Genomic DNA, 16,865 nt, shown 5'->3' on the forward strand with positions numbered 1-16,865 from the left:
ACATATTGTTAAAAACTAGAATAAAGCGCTGGAAACCTCACTCCTTGTCCATGTATCTATAATGAAAGCCATTCGTCTTCATGTTTCCTTCTATTTCTACGGATGAAATCTGATAATCATTTGGCAGAATCAAAAAACTGCAGCTCTATGAAAATGTCACCGTCCATAATTGCCGCCCTGTTTTGTAAGTGCTATTTATTACAAATTAGTCACTCAAGAGGCCGTGTCCAGTGCCTGTGGATAAAGGTTTTAGTTAATTACTTCCTACCCTCTATCAGTTTATGAGCTGTAATACAGAACCCGCTGAAGTCTAGAAGTCCCTATAGTGCCACCAAAAGTCTCTGATTTCATACAAAGGCTGGATTCTTAAATATCGGGACATGTCTCAATGGACAAAAAAAATGAAAAAACAAATCCAGGTCTGCTACATCTCTGTATATATTTCTCAACCCTTTTTTTTTTTTCCAAATTCTGCACCATTCTCCGCGGGACTATGATATTCTATAAGTCCTTCTTTCCCCATTACGTCGTCTTTTTAAGCCTCCCCATTCTTTCCATACTAGCTGCCAGCATCTTATTACCACATATTCCAAGTCTACAATTACTAAACCTGGCCCAGGCCATGCCCGCTTCCCTCCATGATTAAGTGTAATAAAGAATGGTATAGATTCTAACAGATCGTGAGGAAATGAGGAGGAGATGCAGGCTCAGGAATGAACATCTGTAAATGCTATACAAGGACACAGGTGCTCGAGGCAATGGAGTGAAGTGTGCATTGGGCACGTGCCTTCCACCTTTTCTGACCATTTAGTGTGTCTGTTGTCCCCCTACTTTGCTATGGTCATGGACCGAAATTTGCTAGCTGACAATGTCTCCCTCTTGATTCCCTTCCCTACGGCTTTATTCTGGCACCCGTGGCTGTAGGTGTCCACTGTATGATGCTGGCTTCTACCTATGCCTGTCCTGAACTTTGGTGATGGTGTCTTAACATGTTTCCCCTCACCTTGCAGTGGAGTCTGTATAGTTTGATGGCTTGATCACTCTGCTAACACAAATACGCTGTAGTGTACAGATCTTCCATAGCCTGGGACCCTGCAGGCTCTCTGGGGTAATAGTCCTCCTAGATGAGCTGACGTCGTGGTCCTCATGGCCCGGAGGAGGAGGAGCTGGATCGCAGGCTCCGTCGCTCCTCACTCTCTTCTTTCCAACTCCTCTAACTAGCTCTGCCCCTCTCTTGGCAAGAAGTCGGATCAGCTCGCTCCTACCAAGAGGGGAGGAATGGAATTATAAGTCCCATTCCTGTTGCCAACCACTGCCAACTGTACCCACCTGCTGGTGTACAAAGTGTATAGCATAACATTACATCACACTGCATTACACTACAAACAATTTACAATAGTAGTACCCCCAGGTCGGGGGTACTACATACCTACCACAGGGACTGTCCATACTAAGGAGGGGTCGGATGTATGTGTTGCTAGAAGTGCAATTCCTGATTGGATGAATAAGGGGGGGAGGGGCAGATTAGATGTTCTAATCTACTACTGTTCTGGTCTGACCTAAATTAAATCACGGAAATCTCTTGTCCAAATAAAAGAAGGCCAAGATGACTACTTACCTGCAGCTTCCTCATCTTCTGCAGCTGGAGTCGGAGTTCTGCCACATTGCGCCTCATATCATGGAGACTGACTTGCATATCAGATGAGCCGGCAGGTGGTACTTGAGAAATAACAGCCTTAGTTTCAATAATTGTTAATGAATTCTTCCCACTGGAAACAGAGTGACCTGTAGGAACAATGGAATCAGTCACACGAAACAGCCTCCAACATGAAACCAGTTAACGTATTTATGCCCTATAAGACGCACTTTATCCCCCAAAGTGGGGGGAAAATGTCAGTGCGTCTTATGGGGTGAATACTAATGAGCGCTTCCATTATGGAAGCACTCATTAATACAGGAGGACCGGGAAGAGGTGAATGCAGTGCTCTCCAGGCTCTGCACCCACCCCATTCTGGTCCTCGACTGCTTACTGTGCTGTGAATGCGCACAGAGTGAGGATGTCGGCGCAGCATCCAGAGCAGGAGAGGTAAGTTGATTTTTTTTTTATTTTACTTGCTCTGAGCATGGGGTCTGATCTGAAGTTTGAATGAGGAGGGTCCTTATTCATATTGGGGCTCTGATCTGAGGTCTGGGGGGGGGGGGTCATTCACTTTGGGGTCTGATCTGAGCTCTGATTGGGGGTCTGATCTGATGTCCTATTGGGGTCTTATTAACATTGGGGGTCTGATCTGAGGTCTGAGTTGTGGTCTGATTGAGGGTCTTACTAACATTGGAGGTCTGATAGGGGCCCTGAGCTGAGGTCTGATTAACATTGGGGGTCTGATCTGAAGTCGAATGAAAAATATATATATATATTTGTATTCTCCTCCTCTAAAACCTAGGTGCGTCTTATAGGGCGAATAATAGGATACTATAGTCATATCTTGTAATATTATGTCAATTGTCAATTATAACCTTCTAAAATCATATTAGGTAAAGGCCAGGTGCCATTAGAACATAGGGTCCAATTTATTTCCAAAAACAGTTCCACTCTTAGCTATGGCTGTGGCTGGTATTGCCGCTCTTTTGCATTCAAGTGAATGGGGCTATTCCAGACGCATCGCGTAGACAGGAATGGCACAGTTTCAAAGGTTAAAAAAAGGCAACCGCTTCTCTGTGACAGACTATGTGCCCCATCTAATGTCGCTCTCAAACACACACATACATATGAGTGACATTTCTATAGAGCAGGGGTCAGCAACCCCATGCATCACTCCATAGATGTGAATAGAGCATGCTCGGAGTTGTAGTTTCACAATGGCTGAAGTTCCTGCGGTTGCTTTCCTAAGCCGTAGGGAGTCAAATAACTTAAGTATCCTGAGGAACACCACACATGGAAGACCATATACATAGTCTGTGCAGGTACATCTTGATCGAGTTCGAATTGAAACCCCAGGGAGGACCAATGATGCTTTTTTTTTTAGGGTAGCAGCCTCTTTGCATTACTGATACCATTGTGCGGTTTTAAATTATTAAAAGATACAGTGTTTCCGTCCTAGGGAGAAATATCAGAAGAACTGGTTGGCTGACAATGGGGGTTAGAGAATGCAAATTCTGTGCTGGCAGAACACATGCCCTTGGATTAAATGAAATGAACATGCAAATATAGATCTGGTAGCAAGAAAGACGACTTTGTTTTCGAGCATGTGTAGGCCGAAACTGTGCATGCATTATTCAGGGGATTATCTGCTGCACCTCTCCAATTCCAAAGAATATAAAAATGGCTATTTTCTTATTGAGACAGGAGCGTAACAAATATTTTACTTCCTTTGAAATCGAAAGACAGGCCAAGACAGGAAGACAGAACATGCTCCCTGGGTTGATGTTTTTTTTTTTACACATGAAGCCTACAAGGAAGGGCAGGGCTTCCTTGGGTGTTGAACTTGGAGCACCTTACTGTAACATTGCTGTATGTAGTTAGAGTCTGTTATATCTATATATATTTAAAGGTTCAGGAAGCAGAGAATTTTAAAACTGAGGAACTGATACAGAAAATCTATTGGAATTTTTTGGATTCACAAATAATCATATTATGGTTACTGTAAACATGTATTGATGTTGCTAGTTATGTGGAGCAAGGGTAGTTTGGATGATGGACGTTTGTGGACATTTGCCCCCTATTGCTACTTATCAAAGCTATTAACTCACTAGTTTAAAGCACTTGGAAGGGTTAACTTGCACTATGATTTATGCCATTGCTTACACTTATACTGTTTTATTTTGTTGAACTGCATTTTATATGTTTATGGTAATATATCCAGTTAATTTGCACTGTTTTTGTACTATATCTGCATTTCACTATGGAAAAGGTTAATGCACAGCCAGCTAATATTGAGAGACTTTGGGACTTTCTGTATAGGCACTGAGAAGTTAGACATCTTCCACAGGAAGAGGCAAAAGTTTAGAGGAAAAAAGACACACTGAACTTTTGATTGTCTCTGTTGTTTACATCTGAAGACTTGTTTATGTCTGGAAAAACTGCTTAGGCATTCCCATAGACTTGAATTGAAACTTTATATAAGTCTATGACTGACTGAAATTGCAACATTGTTTCTGCTTAGGTTGTGCTTCTCCCTCCCCCACTAGAAGGTTTTGCCCTTGAGTTCCTCCTGTAAAGCAGCACACTGGGTTACTGCAAACCCAGATTCTCTGGACTTATTTCCCTTTGGGGTGCACCATACCTTACTATTCCATTTGGGGAGCAGAAACACATGGTGACACCTCAACAGTGTCCAGAAGACCCAGCGTAGCATTGGGACCACCCCAAACCTGGCGACTCCATATGAATCTCGCCACAAATTCCAAACCCAAGCAAACTTATCATGAGCAGAAGACGAAATAAGGGTAAATTATATTTGCTGGTATATTGTATATTAAGTCACTCATATAAGGGCCAAGGAAGCATTTGGAATTCTATTGTTGTCCTTCTATTCAAATGTCCTACTCCAAACCATCTCCTACATTATAAATGTAGAAAGACAATGGTCATGCGTTTAGAAAGAAATGGTGTCACAGGACATAACCCAACAAAAAACACTAAATATTGAGGCAAAAAAGCTCTCCTATTCCTAGCTGAAGGTCTAGCCAGGCTAGAAAATGAAGACTTACCCAGGCTAGATAAAGAAGACCTCTATGGGTTAGAAGATAAAAACTTAAATCAGGGATAAAAACTAACCTAGGATCGAAGATAAAGAGCTACCCAGGTTAGAAGATTAAAAGTTACCTAGGGTAGAAAATGAAGGCCTTTTCTGGCTAGAAATAAAAAAGACTTTCCTAGCCTAGAAGAGTTCCAAAATCTGGCAAAGAAAAATGTCTCTAGAGACTGCCTGTAATACTGCAACTACTCAGAGATACTGATTTCATCTGGATATAGATACTTTAGGCCTTAAATAAGAATGGCTCAATGTCAATCAGGAGGTGACAGCGGTGAAATAATGTAAGAGGTTTGTTTTTCCTTCTCAGTGGAAGCAATGCTTCGTGTTGTTCTTACATCCCCCACAAACGGGTTAATCACAGTCCTCCAGCTCATTGTGTTTAGCAGGACAAACAATACATGCCTTCTGTGTCTGCTGAGAGGAAATTTATTTTGGACGGCAAACAACATTTCTGTGGCTGTTTTGACTCAGCTTGTCTTTCTGATGCACAAACAATGAACAGTCGCTATCAATTAGGTAGACAATAAGAAATAATCTTCTATCGATTGGAGACCACCAAACCAGCAAAAAACGAAACGTAAACGGAAAAAATAAACGTTTGTGTGCAAGAGGCCTTACTCCTACGCTATCCCTAATGCTGACCCTTTAAAAATGTGATGGATTACCCAGAAAAGGGCATCTTGGCATTACAAACTGTTCATTAACCCCCTATTTGTGGTGTTGTCACTACGTGTTCCCTCAGGTGATCCACTGTGGGACAACAGAAAGCAGGATCTGGTTTCTTAGACAAAAAGATATGATATATACAGCCAGGTCCATAAATATTGGGACAGCGACACAATTCTAACATTTTTGGCTCTTAAAACACCACCACAATGGATTTGAAATGAAACGAACAAGATGTGCTTTAACTGCAGACTGTCAGCTTTAATTTGAGGGTATTTACATCCAAATCAGGTGAACGGTGTAGGAATTACAGCAGTTTGCATATGTGCCTCCCACTTGTTAAGGGGCCAAAAGTAATGGGACAGAATAATCATAAATCAAACTTTCACTTTTTAATACTTGGTCGCAAATCCTTTGCAGTCAAATACAGCCTGAAGTCTGGAACGAATAGACATCACCAGACGCTGGGTTTCATCCCTGGTGATGCTCTACCAGGCCTCTACTGCAACTGTCTTCAGTTCCTGCTTGTTCTTGGGGCATTTTTCCCTTCAGTTTGGTCTTCAGCAAGTGAAATGCATGCTCAATCGGATTCAGGTCAGGTGATTGACTTGGCCATTGCATAATATTCCACTTCTTTCCCTTAAAAAACTCTTTGGTTGATTTTGCAGTATGCTTTGGGTCATTGTCTATATGCACTGTGAAGTGCCGTCAAATGAGTTCTGAAGCATTTGGCTGAATATGAGCAGATAATATTGCCCGAAACACTTCAGAATTCATCCTGCTGCTTTTGTCAGCAGTCACGTCATCAATAAATACAAGAGAACCAGTTCCATTGGCAGCCATACATGCCCACGCCATGACACTACCACCACCATGCTTCACTGATGAGGTGGTATGCTTAGGATCATGAGCAGTTCCTTTCTCTTCCCATCACTCTGGTACAAGTTGATCTTGGTCTCATCTTTCCATAGGATGTTGTTCCAGAACTGTGAAGGCTTTTTTAGATGTCGTTTGGCAAACTCTAATCTGGCCTTCCTGTTTTTGAGGCTTACCAATGGTTTACATCTTGTGGTGAATCCTCTGTATTCACTCTGGTGAAGCCTTCTCTTGATTGTTGACTTTGACACACATACACCTACCTCCTGGAGAGTGTTTTGATCTGGCCAACTGTTGTGAAGGGTGTTTTCTTCACCAGGGAAAGAATTCTTTGGTCCTCCACCACAGTTGTTTTCCGTGGTCTTCCGGGTCTTTTGTTGTTGCTGAGCTCACCGGTGCGTTACTTCTTTTTAAGAATGTTCCAAACAGTTGTTTTGGCCATGCCTAATGTTTTTGCCATCTCTCTGATGGGTTTGTTTTGTTTTTTCAGCCTAATGATGGCTTGCTTCACTGATAGTGACAGCTCTTTAGATCTCATCTTGAGAGTTGACAGCAACAGATTCCAAATGCAAATAGCACACTTGAAATGAACTCTGGACCTTTTATCTGCTCATTGTAATTGGGATAATGAGGGAATAACACACACCTGGCCATGGAACAGCTGAGAAGCCAATCGTCCCATAACTTTTGGTCCCTTAACAAGTGGCAGGCATATATGCAAACTGTTGTAATTCCTACACCGTTCACCTGATTTGGATGTAAATACCCTCAAATTAAAGCTCAAATTAATACCCTCAAATTAAAGCTGACAGTCGGCAGTTAAAGTACATCTTGTTTGTTTAATTTCAAATCCATTGTGGTGGCGTATAGAGCCAAAAATTTAAGAATTGTGTCGATGTGTCCAGATATTTATGGATCTCACTGTAGTTTCCTCTTTCCTGTGAATTTTTACTGACTCTTATCAGCCAGTTTAAAGGGGTTCTCCAGGATTTACAGATTGATGACCTATCCTCAGGCACCCCTGCTGATCAGCTGTTTGAGGAAGCTGCAGAGCTCCCGTGAGTGTCGTGTCCTCCTCGCAGCTTACCAAGCACAGAGCCGTACATTGTATAGTGGCTGGGCTTGGTACTGGAGTTCAGCCCCTTTCACTTGAATCACATGGCCTAGGAAGAGGACCAAGCGCTCACAGAGTCCCACAGCCTCTTCATACAGATTCCGGGAGTTTTTCATATTGATGATAGGTCATCCCGGAAAACCCCATTAAAAGAATTTCACATGATTAGAAAAATATGGCTGCTTTCTTCCAGAAACAGTGCCACGCCCATCCCTTGGTTTTGTCTCGTGTGGCACTGTTTGTAGAGATCAGTGTCCTAACCCTGTACAGTACCCTTAAGATGGCTCATGTGATACCCAAAAGACTCTTTAAAACTGCTATAGTCTAAGAGGTGGAGAAGTACCTACATAGGAGATCTCTCTGTGCTTCTGATTGGCAAAGAGAGGATGGGTCATGCTATCAGAATTTAGAACATCCTAGGGTTTGACCCACTAACCATAGCTTTGGAGGACTATGTTCTAGCACCCTATTAGAGCATATTGTGTATGATCCTATTTGAAGGTGCAATATGTCTATAGACACCATCACTGTATCTTAAGAATTGACCAGACGAGAGCTAATTTCCATACTTTTTCCTTAGGAATCACTACCCCATCTGGGTCTCCGCAAGAAGAACAAGTATTTTCCAAGAGCTGCATTTACACCATCTAATGCAGATTAACCTGAACCCTACCCCGTCCGTACTGAACCCTACCCCGCCAAAACCATGCTGTCTCCACATGGGTGTCTCTGGTCTAATATCCCTACTTTTCTTCCTTCTGGATGAGAGTTAAGTCTTTAAGTCTATCTACATCAAGTGGGTATCCAAAAGGAGAACTAGTACCTTCTAAGACAGGGGTCAGCAACCTTCGGCACTCCAGCTATTGTGAAACTAAAATTCCCAGAAGAACAGAAGAGCAATTATGCATGCTGGGAGTTGTAGTTCCACAACAGCTAGGGTGCCAGTTCCAAAAGCTTCATATTTTGTGGCTGTGCTGGTCCTCCCTTTTACCCTGCTTTAGTCTTACTGTGTACTAGCAGGAATTGCCTTTCAAAAGTCTCCTATAGAAGTCCTCTGTATCTTTCTGGTTGGCTGAGAAGGTCCAATAGGCGGTAGAGAGCTCCATTTAGCATTTAGTGCAGGGATCAGAGGGTCCATGGCCAGAAGAAAGACATCCTCTAAAATGCATGCATGGACTACATTAAAACAACCCACAAAACGCAAAAAAAGACCACACATGATACCGTACCTGGGCTATCGGTGACTGGCGGAGTGTTGCTTGCAGACTTTAAGACTTTTTCACTGAAATAAGGAAAAGAGAAACCTGATGATTATTGGTATGGAAGAAACAACAGAACCTGGATTATTCTAGGGATTGTACATGACCCTAATGATACCCCCTGCAGCATTAGACAGACTGGAAACATAAACCTTCCGAATGTGTATTGCAGTGTATTAGAATATTTAGGGCATATTGTCTAAAGTCAGTCATATGTGGTCTGCAGATGGGCAAGGCTAGATTCTATGTAACTATGTGCTATATTAATGTGTTAGTAGCGTTACCTGCAGGAAGCTGTTTTTGGCAGAATTTTTTATTTAAAGGTACATATCCATCACTATTATCTTATAACCTAAAATCATACAGTCAATACACTAATAATTATATCTGAGATAAAGACTACATTACTCATGGAGATTGTCAAAGTCAGCATATATTCGGAGCAGGAAGCTAAAATCCCTCTAGGATCAGGAAACGTAAATTATTACGAGCGATTAATTTCTGACTATATATTTATAGTGGTCAGAGTGGACATTCAACTGCCTCACCACTGGGGGGAGCTAACTGCCAATTGTACATGCATCAAACTCAATAGTAAAACAGATGTGGTAAGCTCATAAGCTCCCCCTAGTGGTGGCTGCAGACAGACTTTTACAGAGATTGTACAGCCTAGCCCATGTGAACTCTGAGGGACCAAGACACTTCCCGTCTGGCAAGGACCTGAATAGGCTGAGAATGGAGTCACTGTTCAGAGGAATGGGTCAGTTGGCTCTTAGGCAACCCATTACACTCTTATACTCTATGAGGATTTGGAGCTCTGTCCACTATATAGATAAAATGTGAAATTAATCAGCGCAGAATTGTGAACGTAAAAAAGGACATGGTGTTCAAAATTGCAAATTCACTTTAAAACTATTTTTTCTCTAATCATTATCGATGTGTATTAGGGCTCAAGGTCCATCATGAGCATTTTGACATGACACAGTGCTCAAGATTTGGGGACAAGGGTTAAGGTAAACTAGCACAAGGGTCACAAGTTCACAACATGCTTCCATCCTACAGGACCTAGGACGGTGATGAAGTTGGTGAAGAAGTTCTCGGTCCTCCTGTCCCAAGGATAGGAGGTGAGGCCATCCAGCACTAGAAATGGTGGCCTCTATTTAGATTTTTGCTATGGGAGCCCCTTTTTATCTATGTATGGCTGTGCAATCTGCTAAAAAAACATCTCAATATTGTAACTCTTTCCTTGCAAGGGTGTTAGAGGAAACGCTGTCTGCAGCTACTCTTTGCTATGTTTGCATTTTCCAAACACCTTTGGCCATACCCACTTCTCATACATGTTTGCTGCCAACTTAGTAATTTCCTCCCTGGGTACTGGCTAGATGTAAATGAAAAGCTTTCACATATTTACCCAGGTGCATCCTTACTGCTGCTTGGGCTGGGCCCTTTAAAAAGTGCATTCTGAACCAGGCCAGTTAGACTAGCAATCTGTTTCTCCATGGCATGCATCCTCTCTCTGCAAAACAAGGGAATAGCCTATTACTAGAATTGCCTATGCAATCAATTGGGTAGAAGATTAAAATAAACTAAAAAACCATCCAGATGTAATCTCAGACGACAACGATACAGTCAAACATAAAAAAACAAACAGATTTTTTTTTTCTTCCAATTTAAAGATAGGCAAAAGGGAGACATTGGTTGTCTGGTGGAATCTACTATGTTGTAGAGCAATACCTACACAAAAAAGCTGAGTCTAGGATAGCTCGAAATAGATATAAATCTTTATTAAATATATATATATACATGTAAAATACAATAAAAATGGAGACAAAATACATCAGAAGAAAAAGTGCGGTACACACCTGAGAGAGTAAAAATCTCTAATACAGAGGAGGATACCTTAGTTATATACCCCCTGGCCAAAAGTAAATGGTCAATGGGAGAATATAATGTGCAAGTGCATCAGAATCAGTCTTATATATCGATATATTGGACCCCCATTCACAAAGGTCCACAGTCTTTTACATAAACATAAGTAGGGCAATCACCTCAGAAGAACTGCACACCCCAAAGCGCGTTTCGGCAACAGCTTCATCTGGGGGTCCAATATCTCTGGATATAATAAACATTGATTCTGATGCACTTGCACATTATATTCTCCCATTGACCATTTACTTTTGTCCAAGAGATATATAACTAACGTATCCCCCTATATATTAGAGATTTTTTACTATGTCTTCCCTCAGGTGTGTGTACCGCACTTTTTTTTTCTGATTTATTTTGTCTCCATTTTTATTGTATTTTACATCTACGTTTAATAAAGATTTATATCTATTTTGAGCTATCCTAGACTCAGCTTTTTTGTGTAGGTATATCTGTATCATGTGGAGTTGGCTTTCTTGGAGGGGTTTTTGATGTTGCCCATTATTTTCTTTGAGTTTTTATTTGTTTTTGAGCTGCGTAGCCTGCATTTATTAACCATATGTTGTAGAGCAAGATGCAAACTCGACTGCAATGCAACAACAGGGTCTAGTCAAAAAAAGAGTAACTAGACGATGGCTGCAAATAATATAACCCTATCCTTACTTCACATCCATAAGACGTCTATTTCGAAGACTATATTGGTGAACTATTTAAATGCCTAAAATCAGGTTAAAGGGACAACATAAGCCACAGCGGTGCTGTCTGCGGAAAACAAGACATAAAAATATGTTTCTAATACCATCCCGCCTTTTTAAGGTACCCATTGTAATGCATCTATCATTTCCCAATCTCAAAAACTGAAGGCCCCCTGCCTACTTATTACAATCATAGCCCCCAAATTACTTGCTAATTCGTACTGCGATCTCTCAGATCACATCGCAACGCATCAGGCGCACTATGCTGCTGTGGAGCTCTGGCCTTAGCCACAAAACACTCGCTGGTCGGCTGATGGGCGTCTCATCAGACTGAAAGATTCCCGATTATCAGCATTACATCTCCCTGTGAAATCTGAGATGTTCTGCCAATAATCATTAGAACTGAACACAAGACGAAGGACTGCGGTTGCGATCGCTCCTCGTTCCTGCTACATTCAATTTGCATCAGTAATGTGATGTGCTAGCATCCTAGGTTCAAATCCGACCAAGGACAACATCTGCATGGAGTTTGTATGTTCTCCCCGTGTTTGCGTGTGTTTCCTCCGGGTTCTCCTGTTTCCTCCCACACTCCGAAGACATGCTGATAGGGACCTTAGATTGTGAGCCCCATTGGGGACAGCTTGATGCTAAAGTCTGTAAATCGCTGCGGAATATGTCAGCGCTATATAAGTGCATAAAATAAATAATAAAAAAAAAATAAGAATAATAGGGTCCTGAGTCTACGCTTCACCTTCAACATGCTAGCCCCACAGTTGGTACTGACTGATGGGAGGCCTATAGCGGAGTTCATACATGGAACTTTAAGGGATTTGCCTCTCTGTTCCATGCTTTTAGAATATCACGTCAACAAATGAACTACGGTATGTCATCAAGGTCCCCACTGAAACCACGACATTCAACCATCCAACTGCCTTGATTTCTCTTGAGCCCTGTTAGATTGCACGATTTTCAGGACAAGCGTTCATAAGAACGTTCACCATGCTCATCGGGTGAAATCTGCTGAAGTGAGACAACTCCTTTAAAGATGCGTCAAACAGCATGCAACATTGGATAAATTTGGTGTAAACACAGTCTCCTGGAAAACGAACTTTTTCTCTCACGATAAGGGTCCATTCACACGTCCATGTGTGTTTTGCGGATCCACAAAACACGGACATCGGCGATGTGCGTTCCGCATTTTGCGGACCGCACATCGCCGGCACTTAATAGAAAATGCCTAATCTTGTCCGCAATTGCGGAAAAGAATAGGACATGTTCTATTTTTTTCGGGAACGGGTCCGCAATTCCGGATCCGGGCAGCACATCGTGCTGCCCCATAGAAATGAATAGGTCCGCAATTCCGTTCCGAAAAATGCGGAACGAAATTGCGGACGTGTGAATGGACCCTAAATCTCACCCAAAGTACCTTCCCAAAATTATACATTCTTTGTGAAATTAATGAACACTGTATACATAGGCTTTGAAATAAAGACAGACTAAAGCCACCAGAGGAGTGGAGGATGGGAGTGGCAATCCTTATGCGGTGACAAGAGGGCGCACCCTTCCTTCCCTCGGGACACACCCTGATGTTGGGGCTTCTGCCTGCAGTAGTAGGTGTGCCCTTGGTGTTAGCAGTGTTGTACAGGTGCAAGGCATGCGGTGCTGTGGCTGGAGTCAGTAACCAGGCCGGTTGTGGATAATAGGCAAGTCTCGCTTTACTGCAGTGCAGAACGGGAGTTGTAGTACATACAACGGTATTAAACACAGTTCCAAAAAATTCACAGTTCAAATCTACAAGCAATGGTGGGGGTTGTAGTACTCCTTCCCTCTATCTTTCCAAAGTCTCTCTCTGCAGAATCGAAGGCTGGCAATAAAGTTCCTGCAAACATATCTGTACTTTTAAGGCCCCTTGCAGACGAGCGTGTGCGGATTAGGTCCGGATGCGTTATGCGAATGCGTTCGGTGAAAAATGCGTGATTTCACAAAGCTATTTAGTTTTGCCTGCGATCGCATTCAGTTGTTCAGTTTTTATCACGCGGGTGCAATGCGATTTAATGCGTTTTTCACGCTCGTGATAAAAAAAAGTGAAGGTATACAAACAACATCTCTTAGCAACCATCCGTGAAAAACGCATCGCATCCGCACTTGCTTGCGGTTGTGATGCGATTTTCACGCAGCTCCATTCACTTCCTTGGGGCCTGCGTTGCGTGAAAATCGCAGAATATAGAACATGTTGAAATTTTCACGCAACGCACAAGTGATGCGTGAAAACCAACGTACATGTACACAGCCCCATTGAAATGAATGGTTCCGGATTCCGTGCGGGAGCAATGCGGGAAGATCACGCATTGCACCCGCGCGGAATACTCGCTCGTGTGAAAAGGGCCTAAGGCTCAGGGGTACAGGATTAAGATACAGTTGGCCAGAACTGAGTCATAGGGGGGGGGGGGGGGGGAGGGTGTATTAGCAATGTCCGCCTAACTGGTTACCTCAGCAAAGTCTTTATCAGCCTTAGGCCTCATGCACACGACCGTTGTGTGTTTTGCGGTCCGCAAACAGCGCATCCGCAAAACACGGTTGGAGTCCGTGTGCGTTTCCACAATTTGCGGAACGGCACGGACAGCCTTTAAAATAACTGCCTATTCTTGTCCGCAAAGTGCGGACAAGAATAGGACATGTTATATTTTTGGGGCGGACCACGGAAAGGAGCAACGGATGCAAAACACGGAGTGCTGTCCGCATCTTTTGCGGCCCCATTGAAGTGAATGGGTCCGCATCCGAGCCGCCAAAACGGCGGCTCGGATGCAGACCAAAACAACGGCCATGTGCATGAGGCCTTAAACAGCGAATGTCTTACTGACTGACTTCAGTGCTCGGCCATGCAGATTCTGGACCTTCTAGTTCTTTCCTTTCTCTCTTTCTGGGGCACTGTATACTAGAAAAGGCTTTCTTGATGCAAGGCTCCATGGAGTGAGCACATGTAGCTCCTCTCACTTCCCAGCTAACACTTGAGTTATTTTGACTGAACTAGGGGTGGACCTAAGTCCATCTCCCAGCTTCCTACAAGGGCATAGCCAGGATTGTTAACTCTGACTGATCCATACAAAACGATTCTGGGTAGAACAATACATTAGAACATTAAATAGCATTTAAATGACAAGAAACAATTTGCAAGTACAACTAATCTGGGGTTCTGCATATGTAATCTATTTAATATTCATCAGAAATTTGTCCAGAATTTTTACTTTCATTTAATTTGGATTGTAAGCTTTGTAATAAAGAGATCACATTTTCTTCCGAGCCTCCAGAACCTGTCACAAAGTGCAGCTGTAGGACAAAATATGTGTCCTCTAAGCCGCACAGTCTATTTCTAGATTGAGCAATCTGGAAACAATTCTAAATCTTAAGTAAATTATGACTTTTCAAGGATGATTTTGGCTTACTCTGGTGAACCACAGCATATATCATTTCTGAAGGAAACAGCTTGGAATCGGGGCGGAAAAAGCGAAAACTATCTGCTTTTTTTTTTTTTCCTGTTGCAAATTCTATTATTTGTGGTGCGGTGAGAGAAGATGAAAGGAGAGTGAAGTAAAATTCCTCATATTTTCTTCCATCAAGAAGAGAGAAGTTCAGGGTGTTATTATCACCGTGTGGCGAGCGCAGGAGATTAGAGACGAGATGCAACGTCTGAAGGAATAGCTGCTCCTGATCAAAGACACCTATGTTCAGAGGTTGCTGAGTGACATATGAAATAATAACAGTTTCCTTCACGCTGTCATTCAGCTGTGCGTTCTCTAGTCATGTGGAAAGTATTAAACCATTACTTCAGATTTCGGCTACATTTTAAGCTCCGGAAAGTGGACGTAGTAAAATTAAATCATGGAAATTCTACTAACCCATAAAATTAAACCCCAGAAAACTTCTTATAGGCGCCATCATACAGTACCAGAATGCCAGTGCCCAAAGAGTGGCATCGTAGAGGACGTGCAACTATATCATATTGCACGAAATAATACCGCTATACGGTGCTGAAATAGCAGAACCGCAGGAATTAGCGACATTCTGTACTCTAAGGGTACTTTCACACTTGTGGCAGAGGATTCTGGCAGGCAGTTCCGGACGCAAACGGGTGCATTTGTGAGACGAATCCGGATGCGGATCCGTCTGACAAATGCATTGCAATACCGGATCCGTCTCTCCGGTGTCATCTGGAAAAACGGATCCGGTATTAATTTTTTTTTGCATTTTTAAAGGTCTGCGCATGCACAGACCGGAAAGCTGGATCCGTTTTGCCGGAACACTTAATGCCATATCCGGCACTAATACACTTCAATGTAAATCCGGCATTCCAGCCAGTGTTCAGTATTTTTGGCCGGAGAGAAAACTGTAGCATGCTGCGGTATTTTCTCCGTCCAAAAAAAACGTAAGAGGGACTGAACGGATTGCTCTCTATTCAGAATGCATTAGGATAAAACTGATCAGTTTTTTTTCCGGTATTGAGGCGGAAAACTTTAAAGCAAGTGTGAAAGTACCCTAACTGTGGTGAAACTACAACCGCCAGCATGCACACAAGTGAATGGAGCATGTTGGGAGTTGTAATTTCACAACTGCTGGAGTGCTGGAGGTTGCTGACCCCTGCAATACCCCAAAAAAACCACTGCTATACAGTACCAAAATAATATATTCTCCAAAACATTCTTCCATACCTTTAGAAACTAATCAACTAACTGAGTCTGAGTAACAAAACTAAAATGGTAATACTTCCATACACTGTAACCATATCATACTACAATAAAATACCGCCATAAAGTAAAAAAACAGCATCAAAGAAAGCTACCCTAGATACACAATAACATGCGGTACTTCTTCTATACTTTTAGGCATTGATCATAGAAATGAGGTCAAATAACCATATTATAGTGTAATAAAAATAATGCTGCCATAAAGTACACAACAGCATCAAATAAAACTACCCTACAAAAATAGCAGATTGCCTAAATAATTTGGCCCTATATTTATACCATGTCAAGGTGAAAAGAAAACTGTACATTACCATACTTTACTAAATAATATCAATATGATATCCCCAATACAGTGCTCAGGTAATACCGCTCCGTACAGTATTACAACAAAAGTTTTATGCAAATCAACTTTGGATGAAGCATCCGAAGTCGATTCGATCATCCCTAAGTAATAACGTTATAAGATGTATAAATTATTAGAAAATGCACTTAAATAATATTACCATACGATGACCAACTAATAGTACAATATATCGAAGCTTTCCATATATACAGATGCAAATTTGACATGAATTACCGTATGTACACGCTGTATGTATACACGCAATATACTGTACTTGCCATACTGAGCAAACACTACACATAAGCAGACACAACGTAAACCTACAGTTTCTTCATGGAATATACACACATCAACAGGCACATGCACGTGGGTAAAAGGTTATTTGCGCCGCTCGCGCCTGGTCTAAAAAAAGGGGGCGCGGTGTGGCGCTGGTCTTAATAAATGACCCCCTAAGTGAGTTCCCAGGTCTGCTGACACAAAACCAATGTGAAAA

At 42.2% G+C, this 16,865-nt stretch overlaps 1 protein-coding gene across 12 annotated transcripts in view; it reads right to left on the reverse strand.

The window, feature by feature from the left end:
• KIAA1217 (KIAA1217 ortholog) overlaps positions 1-16,865 on the reverse strand; it is a 445,177-nt gene that overhangs the window by 23,644 nt on the left and 404,668 nt on the right. For 10 of the 12 annotated variants that reach the window (XM_040434411.1, XM_040434414.1, XM_040434421.1 and 7 more), the window contains 3 exons: positions 10,081-10,185; positions 8,640-8,692; positions 1,619-1,785 (listed from right to left, as the gene is read on the reverse strand). In XM_040434411.1, coding sequence (XP_040290345.1) covers positions 1,619-1,785; positions 8,640-8,692; positions 10,081-10,185 — 325 coding nt within the window. The remainder of the gene's footprint in view (positions 1-1,618; positions 1,786-8,639; positions 8,693-10,080; positions 10,186-16,865) is intronic. The other 2 variants (XM_040434422.1, XM_040434413.1) reach the window with 1 other exon arrangement.

The sequence above is a fragment of the Bufo bufo genome, chromosome 5 (assembly GCF_905171765.1).
Source record: "Bufo bufo chromosome 5, aBufBuf1.1, whole genome shotgun sequence".
In the NCBI taxonomy this organism is placed as follows: domain Eukaryota; kingdom Metazoa; phylum Chordata; class Amphibia; order Anura; family Bufonidae; genus Bufo; species Bufo bufo.